The 18,794-nt window shown below is 46.2% G+C and overlaps 1 protein-coding gene across 1 annotated transcript in view; it reads right to left on the reverse strand.

The window, feature by feature from the left end:
* WNT3 (Wnt family member 3) overlaps positions 1-18,794 on the reverse strand; it is a 62,135-nt gene that overhangs the window by 11,585 nt on the left and 31,756 nt on the right. The window contains exon 2 of the mRNA XM_007529654.3: positions 1,446-1,687. Coding sequence (XP_007529716.2) covers positions 1,446-1,687 — 242 coding nt within the window. The remainder of the gene's footprint in view (positions 1-1,445; positions 1,688-18,794) is intronic.

Here is an 18,794-nt window from a genome sequence, read left to right on the forward strand (position 1 = left end):
GCGCGCGGGAGGCGAGTCACGCTCTCGGCGCGCGTCTAGACGCCGGGCTGTGGGATTAAGCGCTACCTGGCCCGAGGTGGGGCACCGGAAGGCGGGGAGACTGACAGGCCGGCAGGATCAGGTTTGAAATGCAAACCGCCGCCGCTTGGCCCCAATTATAGGCCAAACTTTTATGTAAACAAGGAATAATTAGCTTTGGTAATAGAAGTGTAAACAGAAACATCACCCATTGATTCGCTAATTACCCTTCAGTCCCAGGACTACAGCCCATAGGTCGCACTAAAACAGGCCTCCTAAGGTAAAGGGGGGGCGATGACTACCGCTGGGGTGGGGGGGACAGCTTCCGCATCCCACACCTACCCTGCCGCCGCCGCCACCGCCGCCACCACCACCACCACCACCACCACGTCCAAAGGGCTCCAAGGCCCCTTTTCTTCTGGTTGTAAGTTGAAGCGCTTTTAAAAAGATGGAGGGATAGGCTCATCGATGTGGGTGGCAAAGTCCTGGTGGTGGTCTGGAGGATTCGGTTTAAAGAGAAAAGAAGTGGAGTCACTAGGGAGTCCACTGGGCTCATTAAATTCCTAGACACCTTAGTTCCACAAAGTTGCCACCTTTTGCCAGGAGTAATGAGCTCTCAAGCCCACTTCTTTGGAGCAGTTAGTCCCTTTATCTCTTTCCCCATGTCTTCATGTCCAGGGTGATGAGTGAAGGGTGTGAAACTGGGGAGTAGATATATCGCGTAGCATTTGCAGAAAAACCTTCATGCCTGAGACACCAAAAGTTCCAGGTTCAACACCCAGCACCACCAGAAGCCAGAGTTTAGCAGTGCTTTGGTGAAATTAAAAAAGGGAGGGAGGAAGGAAGGAAGGAAGGAAGGAAGAAAGGAAGGGAGGAGGATAAAGAAGAAAAAGAAAAAAGAAAAAAAAACTGAGACTCTCAGACTGCCAGATGGCTGGAAAGTCCTCCCAAAGGCCAGTGAGCTATCTGGTCCCACCACAGCCCATGGGTCCATCTGGCTTACAGGGTCATGGGGACCAACAGAAGATTCACACAATAGCACTTGGAAGGAATGAAAAGCCATCAGAATCAGCTTCCTTCATTCCAGAAATTTCCAGGGACTTAGGTGTCAGTGTCCCCTCCTCACCCCCAGACTGGTTTCGCATAACACTTTACACAGCATGGGGGAAATGGCACGATGTCCCCATGTCTGGAGAGAAGGAAGGTGGGATGGAAAGAAGGTGGTAGCCCTCTAAGCAGTCTAGGACTACAGGGTCCAGGAACACCTCAAGGTTGCATCATGTACCACTAACACTGTCAAAGGTGGGCAACTGCCATGATAGCCCAGACCCTACCCAAAGAAGGGATCCAGCCCACTCTCCAGCAGATCACCCTCCCCTGGGTATCCTGGGCTCAGAGTTGAGGTCTCTCCCGCCTGGACACAGTACCTTTGTCGAGGACAGGTCCAAAGATAGCCAGGCTGTCATCTATGGTAGTGCAGTTCCAGCGGCGGCCCCGGAACTGATGCTGGCACTCCTGGATGCCCAACTTCACTCCTTCAGCCACACTGGGCATGATCTCAATGTAATTGCGGCAGAAGCGAAGTTGCTTGGGGACCAGCCCTGGGATGGAGCCGCAGAGTAGGGGCTGGGAACCCAGAGATGTGTACTGCTGGCCCAGGGCCAGGGACCTGTGGGCAGAGAGATGGCAATGGCATTGCAGGCATCATTTCTCCCTGTGAGCCCTCTAAGAGGAGGCTAAGCATGGAGCACTCTTGAGCCTGAATGGCAGATCTGAGAAACTTAACACTTCTGGAATATCCTATTGCTCAAAGGACAGAGTTGGCAAAATCAGGCTGGCAAAATCAGCCCCCTGACAAATCTCCATCCCATTACAGGAGCTTGGGTACCAGCATAAAGTCCCTGTGGGGGCACTTATATGCTAATCAACCTCATGGGATGAATCCTGGACTGGCAAGGTAGAGCCGGAGGTCCAGATCAGTTCCTCCTAGGCTCTGGACCAGTTTTGCTGGTGAGCACGGAAGGTACTGTCCTAGAATGCTAGGCTTCCGGGGTCTCAGAGACTGTCAGGAGTTGGTTTGACAACACCATTTCTGAAAAAGCAGAGAAGGGGGCTGGGCAACGGCACAACTGGTAGAGTATACACGTTACAATGTGCAAGTACCCGGGTTCAAGCTCTTTGTCTGCATCTGCAGAGGGTAAGTTTCATGAGCAGTACTGCAGGTGTCTCTCTCCCTCTCTCTTTCCCTTCCCTATCAATTTTTGCCTCTCTCTTAAAAAAAAAAATTAAAAAAGAAAAAGCAGGGAAACTCAGCCATAGCAGGGAGCTTGCATGTTTTTCCACCAGGACCTCCATGACCATCTTTATATTTTATTTAGTTACTTAATTTCATCACTCCAGGCCAACTTTTTTTTAACTTTTTTTTTCTTGCCTCCAGGGTATCGTTGTAGCTCAGGGCCTGCACTACAAATCCACTGCTCCTGGAGGCCTTTTTTCCCATTTTTGTTGCCCTTGTTATATTTACTGTTATTACTGCAACTTTTTTTAAAAACTCACTTATTGGATAGAGACAGAAACTAAAGTGGAAGGAGAAGATAGGGAGGGAGACAGAAAGACACCTTCAGACCACCACATTCCCCCTGCAGGTGGAGATACCTGCCAGGCTTGAGCCCAGGTCCTTGTGCATTGTAACATGTGCCATCATCTGAGTGTGCTACCACCCAGCCCCCTCCAGGCCAAGTTTTTCAACTAGAAAGACACTACAGCACTGAAGCTTCCTTGAAGATGGCTTGAATCTGGGTCTTGCCCATGACAAAGTAAGTTCAAAATCCAAGTGAACAATCTTGTCAGCCCCATAACCATCTTCACCACACCCTGCAAGTTTCTGGAGAACAACCTTTTCTCACCCCAGAGATTGGAACTTGGCTTTGTTTGAACCTGAGTTTAATACTTAGAGTCTGGAGGAAGATGACCTGAGCTCATACTCCTCCTGACTCCACCTGACACTCTGTGTCCTTAGTGGGGCACAGGAACTGCAGAAACAGGGAGTCAGGCAGTAGCACAGTGGTTAAGCACACGTGGTGCAAAGCACAAGGAATGGTGTAAGGATCCATGTTCGAGCCCCTGGCTCCCCACCTGCAGGGGAGTCACTTCACAAGTGGTGAAGCAGGTCTGCAGGTGTCAAAAAAATTTTTTTTTAAATAATTAGCCCTTTCTTGGTTGTGAGCCAGGCCTTGGGTTGTCCCTATTCATTAAAAGGTCCTGGTATTTGAGATCTGAAAAGGTCTCATAAATGTTACCAACCAACCAAACTCCCAGGTCTGGTTCCCCAACACCTCCCCCTCCAATAAATAAATGGCAAAGATGAGGTCCACTTCTCTGACAATTGTACCTGGAAACCAGCCCAAGGTACTCTGCATGATGCACAGAACAGGGAGTCTGGGTCACCGCTAGGTCAAGTTCAGAGAGCGGTGGTGTGCATCCCCCTGATCTGCTCCAAGGTTTTTTAAACCCTCTGCCTGAGGCTTCTGCCATTACTTTGTGGGGGTGGGGTGGGGTGGGTCTCAAGGCCATTATACACCAGAGCCTGGTCAGTGCTGGTGAGGAGGGGATGGACCCCTCCTGACCTTGGCAATTACTGCCCTTTGCCTAGGCAAAAGTGGGGACCAGGGGCTTGGACCCGGATTCTTGTGCACTATAATGTGTGTACTTAACCAGGTGCACCACCACCTGGCCCCGAAAGAATTATTAAGTTCTTCCCTGCCAGGCACTGAGCTGAGCCTTGTCCTTGGGGGTGTCTCATTTAGTCCTTATAACAACCCAGTGACATAGGAGGGACATTAAAGCAACTCCATTTTACAGATGTTTTAGCCTCACAGGCTCAACAACTAGCCTAGCTACTAGTATCCAGCTACTAAGGAGCTGCTCCTTGGAACTGGAACATCTGGTTTCAGCGCCCAGGGGGCAAACCATGGTGCCACCCATCTGCTGGGTGATGCCTGCCTAGGCCCAGGGAGTGGAGCAGTAGTGGCTGCAGGTCTGCCATATACACCCTGGAGGCCCAACCCTAAGCCCATCCTCAGAGGGCTCCAGCAAGTCAGGCCTAAGCCCCCGGTGGCACACACAGCACCTGAGGGCCCTTGGTCATTCTGCCCTGTTTCCCTGTTGCCAACAGGACTTTCAGAATCACCCCAGCACATGATTAAAGGCATGGGTGTGGTTACCCTGATATGTTGGGCTGTCTTTCAGCGCCTTCTCCTACCTTACATAGCCCTCACAGCAATTTTGGAGAGTTTTGTTTGTTTTTCATTGTCACTGTCCCATTTCACTGAAGAGACCGAAGCCAAGGAGCTAAGCATCCTGCCCTAGTCTGCAGGGCTTTGTGTTGCCTCCCTCCAGGCTCAGGCTGTCCCTTCAGGTGCTCTGAATCAGCATACCCAGCTGCCCAGCAGTTTGACTATCACTGAAGAAGGAAACTGAGGCATCAGTTGGTGCAGGTGACTCATCATAGCACCTTTCCTAAGAGTGACTTAGGAACAAAGTACTCCGTGAGAAGGAACCCAGGGCTTTCCTGCTCTTCCCACTGCCATCTGTGGCCTGAATCCCTATGTGAAGGTAGCTAAAGAGAATTGGGTAAGGATAGGAGATGAGGGTCCTGTCACCCAGTGGCACTACCAGGGTTTGTCCTGAGTACAGAACCATGAGGTCTGGCTAAAGGGGCATGGTGGTGAGTCCCTTGTGCTGACTGCCACAAACAGCACAGCCCAAGTATCCCTGAGTTTTGGCTAGGGTCCTTCCTAGTTCTGTCAGCAGGTTCTTCTGTCTATACCTGTCTATACTCCCACTGCACTGTAATCTAGGCAGATTGTCTCAGGCCACCTGGGCACCAGGCCACCTGTCTCATGTCGCTCCCATTTATTGGTCTGCTTATGAGCCAAGCCTAGTCCCCAAAACTCCAGCCTACCTTTGTCCAGAGATGAAAATGGAACCAGAATTGCTCCCCAGACATCTCCTAGTTGGGATATGCTGGATCCCCTCCATTCCCCTGAGGGAATTCCCCTAAGACCCTATGTCCTTCCTAGCATGTAATCAGAATCTCTTTTCTGACCACAAATGGATTTTCTCTTGTTCTCTGCAGCCACAACAGTATCAATGGTAATGACTCATTGAATATTCACAGTAGCTCTGTGAGGTGGGCCCTGTCTGTGTTTTTACATATGAGGAAACTGAGGCACAGAAGACAGTGGTGGAGCCAGAACTCAAACATACCTGTCTGACTGCAAGAGTGGAGTGTTATACTCTGGGAATAATTCCCTGCTCTTTTCCCTCTTTGCACCCATCCTTGTTTCTTTCCTCTTCCCCATGTTCAACTAACTGTGCACCTCCACTCAAGCCCAGCTCTGCCATTTCCTGGTTGCATATCTCAAGCAATTGGCATGAGCTCCCTGTGACTCAACTCCTTCATCGATAAGCTGATGGACTGAAAGGAATGCTTGATCTCAAGCTCCCAGGATGTGTAAAGCCCTCAACAAGTGGTCGTCATGATCACCACGCTATTAGGTACTGTCCCTTACTCTGTCATCCACCTCTCACCTCTGATCTGACAGGACATATTGGGGTTCTTAGCACCCCTTCCCATCCAGTTCTGGCAGGATGACTTGGATCAGAGCAAAGCTGACCCCTTCCCCTGGGGCTCTGTCCTGACCAAGGTGACTTAAAGATACCTTTCAAAGGGAGAGGTATAAGGACATTTCTAGGATGCTGCATATAATGACTTGGATTTGGTTCTCTACATGCTAACAATAATGAACAAGCCTCCGTGGTGGGGTTGAGATCTAGGGGCTGGGGCTAATTTCTGCAAAATAACTTCCCTCATGTACACCCAGCCCCCTAGCTTCCTACCCATACCCAGTCCATGTCTAAAATTCCATCATCACTCACAGTTCCAGGGCACATGCTTGTCCCTCTGGGGCAGGTAACACAGTGAGCCTCATCCTCTTGGTTCTTCCTACCAGAGTGTGGGCTGAACTCCCCAGCCATTTCTGCACTTCCTGGTCCTCCAACTGCTGTGCCTTCACTGGTACATGTTCCCTCTTGGCTTCAGCACCAGGCTTCTGTGTTGCCCCTATTCAAAAGATTTCCCTGTGGCACAGTAGCTAAAGCATGAAACCTATGAGCATGAGGTCTGGAGTTCAATCCTGCTTCACATGTATGAGAATGAAGCTATGGTGTGTCTGTCTCTATCTAATAATTTCAAAAGACGTTCTTGAGGTCTCAGCCAGAAGTAACCTCTGCCTTCACTTATTCCACTACCCTGTTCCAACATGATTGCAAAAGGCTAAACCTAGTTGTTTCCAGTTCCATCTGCCTGTACTAGTGTAAGCTTCCAAGGATACAGGCTAAGTCCTCCCTGACTCCCAGATCATCTTCTCTCACATCTCCCCCTACACACACACACAAACATATGCACACACCAAACCACATCTGATCTAGCAAAGGGCAGAGAAAATGATAGAAACTTACTGATTCAGGAGTCGGGCAGTAGCACAGCAGGTTAAGTGCACATGGCACAAAGTGCAAAGACTGGCTTAAGGATCCCGGTTCCAACCCCCGGCTCCCCACCTGCAGGGGAGTCACTTCACAAGTGGTGAAGCAGGTCTGCAGGTGTCTGTCTTTACTCCCCCTCGGTATCTCCCCTTCCTCTCTCCATTTCTCTCTGTCCTATCCAACAATGATAACATCAATAACAACAGCAATAATAACTACAACAACAATAAAAAGGCAACAAGAGAGAAAATAAATAAATATAAAAATATTTTTAAAAAGAAAGAAAGAAACTTACTGATTCAAGGGAAGGAGTAAAAGGAATGATTCCTCCCAAAGATTAATTTGATGACCCCCCCCACACACACAAACACACACACATCTTGCAGCCTTGAAGCCCCACTCTCAGATCCTCCAGGCTTCCAGAGGCTCTGCTTACACACAGAACAAGGCTCCTCAGTTCTGCTGAGGAAACTCCTATGTTCAGTACCAGAGACAACAGCCAGTCTCCTAGGGGAGGTAGGAACTTGCCTGGCACTGGCAGCTGGTGAGGGGGAGGGCAGAGGGCACTGCCAGGTCTTACTAGCTGAGCAGGGGCTATTTATACCCAGCTCCTGGCCATGCACTCCCCCAGACCCTGCCAACTCCCCCACTCCAGGACAGCTCATCTTGCACCCCAACCACCCACCTCCCAGCTGGGCTGAGATGGGCAGGGAGCTGGCAATGGATGGCAGGTGCAGAGCTAGCTTGGGGCTGCTAGAGCTGTAGACACCAACTTCCCAGGGTGAAAACCTCTTCTCAGCAGGCCCAGCCTAAGTGGGTGCTTCACCAGACTCCTTCCCCCATCCAAATCTCCTTCTCTGTTACCTATCTCCAGTTGGCTGCAGGCTGCCAGTGAACACAGGGCAGGGAAAAAAACATTGAGCCAAAAAGTTCAGATCAGCTTCAGTGCCAGTTGATCTTGGAGTCTACATGGAGACACCAACAAGTGCCCCATGTGTCTTCTCTGGTGGCACTGACATTTTTATTTTTTATTTACATATTTATTTTCCTGCCAGGGTGTCACACCTGCACAATTCTGCTGTTCCTACTGGAGGCTTTTCTCTCTGTTCAGTTAAAAAGAGACAGAAGGACAGAGACATGAAGGAGAGATACTATAGCACTGCTCCACTACACACAGAACATCCCTGTGGCACCTTGTGTGGTGCTCTCAGGTGGAGCCAGGAGCTCGAAGCAGGTCCTGCATGCTCTACTGAGTGAGCTATCTCCCTGTCCATATACTGGCACTATGTCCATATATTGGCCCACAGATTCTGCCACCCACTCAGCAATAAGCCATTTATGTTGAAATCCCAAACCCAGTCAGGTAACCTCCCAGACACCCAAATTTGGATCTGCTACCTCAGAACTCCCTGACCATAGAGATTTTAGATATTGGAGAGATCTCTGGAGTTACCTAGTTTCCGGTGTTTCTTAATATCCATTTAATATTAATATTAAATGGATATTAATATTCTTAATATTAATATTAATATTCTTAATATCCATTTTTCCCACAAATGGAATTATACCTAACCTCCTTGCTCTCTCCTATGCATAAATTATTGTTAAAGTGACTCCCCTTCTCAAAAAACTAAATGTACAATTGCCTTATAACCCAGAAATTCCACTCCAAGATATGTAACCCAAAAAAATGACAGTAGGGACTCAGGCACATGCTTGTACATCTAGGCTTGTACACCAAATAAATAGAATGGTAAGCAGTAGAGGAGATACAACAACAGACACCACAAAAATCCAAAAAATCATGTGAGCAACTATATACCACCAAGCTAGAGAATCTGGAAGAAATGGAGGAATTCCCAGAAACACATACCCTTCCAAAACTAAACCAGGAAGAACTACAGAATCTAAATGAACCAATCACAAAGAAATGGAAACAGTTATTAAGAATCTTCCCAATAACAAAAGTCCAGGACCAGATGGCTTTAAAAACGAATTCTAGTGGTCCGGGAGGTAGCACAGTGATAAAGCTTTGGACTCTCAAGCCTGAGGTCCCGAGATCGATCCCCGGCAGTACATGTGCCAGAGTGATGTCTGGTTCTTTCTCTCTCCTCCTGTCTTTCTCACAAATAAATAAAATCTTTTTTTTAAAAAAAAATAAATTCTATAAAACTTTCAGGAAACAGTTTTTTTATTATTTTTTATTTTCTTTTTTGGGGAATTAATGTTTTACATTCAACATTAAATATAATAGTTTGTACATGCATAACATTCCCCAGGAAACAAAAAGTACCTATACTTTTAAAGCTTTTCCAAAAGATCAAAGAACAGGAACACGCCTTTCCACCTTCTGTGAAGTCAGCATCATCCTGATACCAAAAGCAGATAGGGACACAACAAAAAAAAAAAAAAAAAAAGGAAAACTACAGACCAATGTCTCTGATGAACATAGATGCTAAAATATTGAACAAGATACTAGCCAGCCAGATACAGCAGTATATCAAAACTATTGTTCGGGGGTTGGGTGGTAGTGCAGTGGGTTAAATGTAGGTGGTGCAAACCATATGGATCCTGGTTTGAGCCCCTGGCTCCCCATCTGCAGGGGAGTCACTTCACAGGTGGTGAAGCACATCTGCAGGTGTCTATCTTTTTCTACCCCTCTCTGTCTTCCCCTCCTCTCTCCATTTCTCTCTGTCCTATCCAACAATGACATCAATAACTACAACAATAAAACAACAAGGGCAACGAAAGGAAAAATAAATAAATATTAAATATATATATATATATATATATATTATTTATCACAGCCAAGTGGAGTTTATTCCAGGAATGCAAGGCTGGTTCAACATACATAAGTCAACCAATGTCATTCACCACATCAATAAAAGCAAAACCAAAAACCACATGATTATCTCAATAGATGCAGAGAAAGTATTTGACAAAATCCAACATTGTTTCATGAACAAAAAGCTACAAAAAATGTGAATAGATGGAAAATTCCTCAAGATAGTGGAGTCTATATACAGCAAACCTACAGCCAACATCATACTCAACGAACAGAAGCTGAAAGCATTCCCCCTCATATCGGGGACTAGACAGGGCTGTCCAGTATCACCATTACTCTTCAACATAGTATTGGAAGTTCTCACGATAGCAATCAGGCAAGAGAAAGGAATAAAAGGCATACAGATTGGAAGGGAAGAAGTCAAGCTCTCACTATTTGCAGATGACATCATAGTATACATAGAAAAACCTAAAGAATACAACAGAAAACTACTAGAAGTTATTAGGCAATGTAGCAAAGTGTCAAGCTACAAAATCAATGTACAAAAATTAGTAGTGGGAGTTGGGCGGTAGCACAGCGGGTTAAGCGCATGTGGTGCAAAACTCAAAGACAAGTTAAAGGACCCCGGTTCTAGCCCCCGGCTCCCTGCCTGTAGGGGAGTCCCTTTACAGGCGGTGAAGCAGGTTTCCAGGTGTCTGTCTTTCTCTCCCCCTCTCTGTCTTCCCCTCCTCTCTCCATTTCTCTCTGTCCTATCCAACAACGATGACATCAATAACTACAACAACAATGAGAAACAACGATGAGAAACAACAAGGGCAACAAAGGGGAAAATAAATACTAAAAAAAAAAAAATATCAGTGGCATGTCTTTGTGCAAACACTAAATCTAAAGAAGAGGATATCCAGAATTCATTCTCATTCACTGTCACAGCAAAATCAATCAAATAACTAGGAATAAGCCTGACCAAAGAAGTAAAAGACTTATATACTGAAAATTAGGAGTTGCTATTCAAAGAAATAGAAAATGATATAAAGAAATGGAAAGATATCCCATGCTCATGTATTAGAAGAATTAATATCATCAAAATGAATATTCTACCCAGAACCATATACAAATTTAATGTAATACCCATCAAAGTTCTCCCAAGTTTCTTTAAGAGAATAGAACAAAAATTACAATCATTTATCTGGAACCAGAGAAACACCTAGAATTGTCAAAACAATATTAAGGAAAAGAAACAGAAATGGAGGCATCACACTCCCAGATCTCAAACTATATTATAAGGCCATCATAATTAAAACAGCCTGTTATTGGAACAATAATAGGTACACAAACCAGTGGAACAGAATTGAAAGCCCAGAACTAAACCCCCACACCTATGGACATCTAATTTTTGATAAAAGGGGGAAGGAGACTCTCTTCAACAAAAGGTGCTGGAAAAACTGGGTTAAAACATGCAGAACAATGAATCAACCACTTTATCTCACCAGAAACAAAAGTCAACTCCAAATGGATCAAGGACCTGGATATTAGACCAGAAACTATCAAATTCTTAGGGGAAAACATTAGTGGAATACAAAGACATCTTTGAAGATACAAACCCAATTGCAAGGAAGACTAAAAAAAAAAAAATTGATGGGACCACATCAAATTGAAAAGCTTCTGCAAAGCAAAAGAAACCATCACCCAAACAAAGAGACCCCTTACAGAATGGGAGATCTTCACATGCCATACATGAGGCAAGAGACTAATAACCAAAATATACAAAGGGCTCAGCAAGCTTAGGAACAAAAAAGTCAACTGATCCCATCCAAAAAGATGGCAGAGGATATGAACAGAATATTCACTACAGAAGAGATCCAAAAGGCTAACAAACATGAAAATTTGCTCCAGGTCACTGATTGTCAGAGAACTGCATATAAAGACAACACTGAGATACCACCTCACCCCTGTGAGAATGTCATACATCAAAAATGACAGCAGCAACAAATGCTGGAGAGTGTGTAGGGACAAAGGAATCCTCCTACACTGCTGGTGGGAAATGTAAATTGGTCCAGCCTCTGTGGAGAGCAGTCTGGAGAACCCTCAAAGGCTAGAAATAGACCTCACATATGACCCAGTAATTTCTCTCCTAGGGATTCTCCATAACTCCCAACATATGTTCATAGCAGCACATTAGTAATAGCTAAAACCTGGAAGCAAACTAGGTGCCCAACAATTGATGAATGGCTGAGAAAGCTGTGGTATATTTATACAATGGAATACTACACAGCTATTAAGAACAATGAACCCACCTTCTCTGACCCATCTTGGATGGAGCTAGAAGGCATTATGTTAAGTGAGATAAGTCAGAAAGACAAAGACGAGTATGGGATGATCCCACTCATAAACAGAACTTAAGAAAGAAGAACAGAAAGGGAAACTCAAAGCAGATTCTGACTGAGGGGAGATGCTCAGCTTCAGTTGGGGGGTTAGGGACATGACACAGACAGACCTTTGGTGGTGGGGATGGTGTTTATATACATTCCTATTAACTTGTAGTCATATAAATCACTAATTAATATGAGAGGGGAAAAATGGATCAAATGTCTCAAACTTTTTGATGCACAGACTGTAGCTCTGAGTATATGTTCCTTCAATCTAAGCACTTTAAACTTCAAATTGGTAATCAGATTTGAATTTTAACAATGGGCTCAAATTGTTAATACATTCATAATAATGATTTGTTGTTTGAAATATTAAATCTCCTAAAAGCTTAGACCAGAAAGAACAGAAGCAACCAGTGGCATTACTTTATAAGATATAGCTATATGTAAATAGCATAAAAGGACACAAATTATGGCTAGGTCTGGTATGATACAGCAAATCCTAAAAATGGGATTTTCAAAGTTAACCCAATTGCCAAATAATTTGGCTATAATAACTATCTATTGCCTTTTTAAAATTCCCTTTTGTTGCCCTTGTTGTTTTATTGTTGTAGTCATTGTTATTGATGTTGTCATTGTTGGATAGGACAGAGAGAAATGGAGAGAAGAGGGGAAGACAGAGAGGGGGAGAGACAGACACTTGCAGACTTGCTTCACTGCTTGTGAAGTGACTCTCCTGCAGGTGGGAAGCTGGGGGCTCGAGCCGGGATCCTTACGCTGGTTCTTGGGCTTCATACCATGTGTGCTTATAACCCGTTGCGCTACCGCCCGACTCCCCTATTGCCTTCCTAAACCATAAGACACTAGGATCCTTCCCCGAGCCCTTGAACCTCTGGAGTGGGACTCACTTTCCTGCATGCTTCTCTCAGTTCATACCAACTGACACTGCATCTGCTGATCCCAACCTAATCAATGCAACCAGTACCATGTTGGCATGTTTCACTTCAGACTGTGTCCAGAAACGTCAGGAGTGGAATGTCAACCCTTCAGCTTCATTTCTCTGGTGAGACCTTTCCTGGCTCAGAGGACTCCTTAATTCCATTTCAGGTGGTGCACTTCTTAACAAAACCTAGATATAGACCAGGGCCCATGAGATAGGACATATGTACATGTATCCATAAGTTAAGAGAAAATATATACCTTAAAGCAAAAGTGAAGAATAGTTTGCAGTGAGTCAATAAATGCAGCAAGCCACTAGAAAGATGTAAAAAGACACCTTAAAGTACCTAGTCAAATATTCTCTATTTAGACCTACTTAGACTTCCTCACTTACCTCATATTACACTTCCCTTAATCACTCCAAAACTAACCTTGTCAGACAAAGTAAAGACTACAAAAGCTGAATAAAGGCAAGACACTGACATACTTTAATGATGACTCTTTTTATTTTTTTAATATTTATTTATTCCCTTTTGTTGCCCATGTTGTTTTATTGTAGTTGTTATTGATGTTGTTGTTGTTGGATAGGACAGAGAGAAATGGAGAGAGGAGGGGAAGACAGAGAGGGAGAGAGAAAGATAGACACTTGCAGACCTGTGAAGTGACTCCCCTGCAGGTGGGAAGCCAAGGGCTCCAACCAGGATCCATGCTTGGTCCTTGTGGTTTGTGCCACCTGCACTTAACCTGCTGCACTACCGCCCAACGTCCATGATGACTCTTTAGTCACTACCAGGTCTCCGGTCACATGGGACCCTAGTCAGGGAGTGCTGGGATTCCCACACAGACATGATGGGCCTAGACCTCTAACAGATCCCTCTCACAACTGTCACTGGTCATCTCCATCAGGAACAACAAAATGGACCCCTTTATGGGCCCCTATAGGACCTTGCCCTCAAGGTGGATCAACAGTGGTAGGGACTGTTCCATTCTCTGAAGGGAGATTGGATAACATACTCTGCCCAGGAGAGGTGGGTCCTGAAATTAGTGCAGCCTGGAATGTTCCTAGCCATGACCACAGAATGTGAGCTCAGACCTATAGGGATGCAGAGGTTACACATAGGCTCTTGTGCTGAATATGGGCCCCAGATCAAATTGATGGGGTTTACAATTAACAATATTTATATACTTTCCCCATATTTGGGAGCTACTTTCTTCACTGATCCAGCTTTCTAGTCCTTTTTCCAACTATGACACCATCTCCTCAGACAATAACTTGGGTCCACCTACATATTAGATGTCAGGCGCAGGCAAAAACTAGTCATGGGCTCTCTGGAATATACCTAAAAGAGACCTACTAGCTTTTCCAAAAAGGAGACCCCAAATCTTCATCTGCAATACTCTAGCCTTTAGGTTCATGATTAATGAACAGTTTGTTCTGCTTTATATCTTAACTCTTTTTCAGCCACCATGATGCCAACCTGACTTCCCTGGGCAGACAACCCCACCATGTATCCTGAAGCCCCACCTTCCCAGACCCCTGCCAACTAGGGAAAGGAAAGGCTGGGAGTATGGGTCCATCTGCCAAGGCTCATGTTCATCGGGGAAGCAATTACAGAAGCCAGACCTTCCACCTTCTGTACCCCATAATGATCCTGGGTCCATAGTCCCAGTGGGATAAAGAATAAAGAATAGGAAACAGGGGAGGGAGTGGGATACAGAGTTCTGGTGGTGGAATTGTACCCCTCTCATCCTATGGTCTTGTCAATATTTCCATTTATAAATTAAAAAAAGAAGAAGAAAAGAAAAAGAGGAGGAGGAGGGAAAAGAAGAATCCTCTGGAAGCAGTAGGATCATGCAGATGCAGAACCTCAGGGATAACCCCCAGTGGCACAGTCAGAAAAATGAAATGTGCTGGCAGGGGGTAAATAGCATAATGATTATGCAAAGAGATTCTCATGCCTGAGGCTTCAGGTCCCAAGTTCAATTCCTGAATAACCATAAGCCAGAGCTGATCAGTGCATTGGTAAAAAAAAAAAAAAAAAAGACCTAGGACATATCCAGCCATCCCAGCCTTAAGGAACAGAGACCTCACATCAGGGGGGACTAGAACTGCAGGTGAAGAAGGAGAGAGAGATACTCCCACCGCCCCTCAAAAAAAAAGGACATGGAGCTGGCAGCCAAGCCTGGCTCAACCAACAGTGGCATTCTTGTTACTCAAGTTCCTGTGAGTTGCCCATGGGAGGCTCATCAGAGAGACCTGGAGGCATTAAGTCAGGCCCTCCCCTTCTTCTGTCCTCTCTGCCTCTGCCTCCTCCTCCTCCCTGGCTGCTACAGGTTTGTACACAGCAGGACAACTCGCAGAAGCCTAAGCTCTGTACCTGGAGGCAGCCAGGCCTGACCCTCTGCTCCCACCCAGGAGCATTTGGGACGTGGGTCCTGGGCCTCTCCCCTTGGTTAGCTGAAATTGAGCCTTGTGACTTTGGTTAGCTCTTCTCGGACCAAAATTGATCATCAGCAGTGTGACCAGAATAGGGAGCTGATTACAGGGGAACACTGTAAGGGAGGAGGTGTTGCAGGCCAGTGGTTTACACTGTTTGGCAGGGGGTGGAAAAATCCAGGCACTGAGAACAATGAAATCAAAGGGGAAAGTCCTTCCTTCTCAGAGAGCAGCAGGCCTTGAAGACTGGCTGTGGGGTCTTCCTGTTAGGATCTCCCACTCCCCCTTAAGCTTTTCACTAATCTCCCCAACACAATTCACTGGTCCTAGTGGCTTCTACATTCTGTGAATGACTTTGATGACTGCCCTTTGCTCCCCCCACCAAAAAAAAAAAGTTTTTAAGAGGATCCCTAAAAGGGCCAGGTGGGGTCCTTGGAGGAGAGAAGTGGGTCACCTAGGTACCCAGAGGGGCCATGGCCCTGGGACAGCTGTAGAAGGAAGAAAGGAGTGTGGACAGACACTGGAAGCCAACAGGTCCTCAAAGACCTGTGGGGGGTGGAGGTGTAGGGGTTGCACCTAGGAGTCCTGGAATGTTTCTTTAGGGAAAAGAGGGGAGGGAGAGGAGAGGAGAGGAGAGGAGAGGAGAGGAGAGGAGAGGAGAGGAGAGGAGAGGAGAGGAGAGGAGAGGAGAGGAGAGCAGAGGAGAGGAGGGCGGGGCAGTGCTGGGCTGGAATGTTACAGCTTCTGTTCTGCTGAGCAGTTCCCAGAGCGCCTGGCCTGCGGCTCCTGGCTGATCTGATAAGATGTGACAAGGCAGCCTGAAAAATGTTGAAACCTGTAAAATGTTGAAACCTGTTTTTTTGTTGAGCATGAAGGGGCTCCCCTTCTCCTTAGATTCATCAGAAAGTGGAGTTGATCAGAGTGGAGAAGGGGAGTGGCATGGAAGAAAGGGCTTGTCCCCTTCAGCCAAATTGGGGGTGGGGTAGGGTTAAGCGAGATAAACAGAGGAGGATGGAGGGGAGGAAAGCAGGGTGAAAACTGAGAAGAGAGAGAAGAAGAGGTCTGAGAGAAGGTTGGGGGCATGGTGAGGAGAAAGCAGGGAGGAGTTCTTGCTGCAGCTCCAGCCTGGGACTCCCTCAGGGCCCACCAGCACCCACAGGACACCCAGAGCTGCAGGTATCTTCAGAAAGATTCTGGGGGTGGAGATAGAGAGTGAGGAACAGAGGGTCTGAGCTCAAGGAGGTGTCCAGCAGAGAAGTGAAAAGGAGTCTCTCCTCCTCAGGCCCCCAGAGGGTTTCCTGAGGGCTCCTGGAAGTACAGATGGACATATGCTGACAGGTGACCACAGAGGGAACAGAGATCCTAGATGCACTTGTGCTGATGAATTCCAGGTTGGAGCAGTTTTTTCTGAGAAGCCCATGTGAGAAGCTCAGAGCTCATACTTCAAAGCTGGAAGCTAGGGTCCAGACTCTTCCTTCAGCCATACAAAGGGCATCCATGCTTTCTCTTACAGCCAAGACAACTGAGGTCTAAAGACATTAAACTTGGAGTCACCCCACACCTACCTGTCAGCTTTGAGTGATTCTCTTAAAGTTCCAGTTGAGTGGGTTCGATTTTTCCACCTTCAGAGATGCTAAGAAATCTAGAGACCTTGGGGTGGAGGGGGGTAGTGGGAGTGGGCATCTCTGGGTCCAAGACAGATAGTGACTGAAGGCCTGCCTCTGAGGAAACTCCTGCTGGACAGAGAAGTCTGTGTGTGGGGGTCTCAGGCACCCTGGGAAGGCTCTAGCTGTCTGCATAAATAGCCCACATGCCAGGTATGTTAGTGCAGTGTTAGACCAGAGAACAGCAGAGTTGGTGGTACCTGAAGTATCCTCTTTTCCAGTTATTTAGGAGAAATGGAAGCTCAAAGAAACAAGATAATTTGCCCAAGGTCCCTCCACTGGTGGGAGGAAACACATGAAACACAAACAGGTCTTGCAGTGCTAAGTGCCCCCCACCATGCCCCAATCCCATGCCAGAACTCTATCTTTCTTATTCCATACATTTCCTTCAATCCCAGGGCTAAGGCCTCACTTGGTCCACATGAATCACATTTCTAGTGTGTTTAAGATAGGTTCCCCATCCTTCTGAGAGGCCCCCCCTCCAAAACAGGAGGCATTCTCACGGGGAGACAGGGGCTACTGGCAAAGAGCCAGAGTTCCCATTTGGGGTGGAAATCCTAGGAGTGGGAGCACTGAGGGGGAGATGAACTTAAAGAAGCATGAGCTGGGCCTTGCAGTGGGGTTAGCTTGAGCATTGTTTACTCCCAGAATACTGTGCCTCCTACCCCAATAAGGTCACACCTGGAAACTTTCCTAACCCACTAGCATATCCTTAACTCATGTTAGCCCTCCAGCACATCTCCCCTCTCACCTCCTTTGGGCCTTGAGCTATGTAAGGCAGGGTTGCTCTCAGTTTTAAGGACAGGGAGAGAAGGGGCTTACAGGTTGGAGTAATTTTTCCTAGAAGTCAAGTCTGCTGGTTCCCAGGCCAGGAGTTTACTGGGTCCCACATAGCTTTATTCTTTAAGTCAAGTCTGGTGAAACACAAGAATTTCCAGTAGTGCAAGCAGGTTAAGCGCATATGGCGCAAAGCGCAAGGACCGGCTTAAGGATCCCGGTTTGAGCCCCCAGCTCCCCACCTGCAGGGGAATGAAACAGGTTTGCAAGTGTCTCTCTTTCTCTCCCCTTCTCTGTCTTCCACTCCTCTCTCCATTTCTCTCTGTCCTATCTGACAATGACAACATCAGTAACAACAACAATAATAACTACAACAATACAAAAAAAAAAAAAACAAGGGCAACAAAAGGGAAAATAAATAAATAAATATAAAAAATTAAAAAATAAAAAAGAATTTCCCAACTCTCTTGTTCACTTGGGACTCCTATTCATCCATCAAGGTCTAATTGAAAAATCCCATCTTAATGTGTCTCGTCTACACTGCTCCCTTGAGGCATTTCCTAGAGGTGACCTTAAACTCATTGAGTGAAGGAGTCTAGCAGTAGTGCAGCAGGTTAAGAGCACATGGCACAAAGCACAAAGACCAGTGTAAGGATCCCGGTTTGAGCCCTGACAGGGGAGTCGATTCACAGGCAGTGAAGCAGATCTGCAGGTGTCTATCTTTCTCTCCCCTTCTCTATCTTCCCCTCCTCTCTCCATTTCTCTCTAACAATGATGACATCAATAACTATAACAATAAAAAGACAACAAGGGCAACAAAAGGGAATAAACAATACTTAAAAAAACTCATTGAGTGAAAATGTCCACTGACGCTCTCTTTTTAATATTATTTTTCTTCTTTTAAAATTTTTTTATTTATTTATTATTGGATAGAGACAGAGAGAAATTGAGAGGGGAGGGGAAGATAGAGAGGGAAAGACACAGAGAGATACCTGCATCCCTGCTTCACCACTCACAAAGTTTTCCCCCTGCAGGTGGGGACCAAGGACTTGAACCTGTTTCCTTGTGCACTGTAATGTGTGCGTTTAACCAGCTTTGCCACCACTTAGCCCCTCATATTCTGTTTCTGTGCTCAAACTGGGGTGGTGGTGATGGTATTTTCAGAAGAAGAAATACTTCACTCATACTTTGCATACAGAGCAGAGGGCCTGGTTCTTCAATGGACCCAGTACCCCTGCTCCTCTTGCCCCAGTAATGGCTCC

Source organism: Erinaceus europaeus, chromosome 12, assembly GCF_950295315.1.
Source record: "Erinaceus europaeus chromosome 12, mEriEur2.1, whole genome shotgun sequence".
NCBI lineage: Eukaryota > Metazoa > Chordata > Mammalia > Eulipotyphla > Erinaceidae > Erinaceus > Erinaceus europaeus.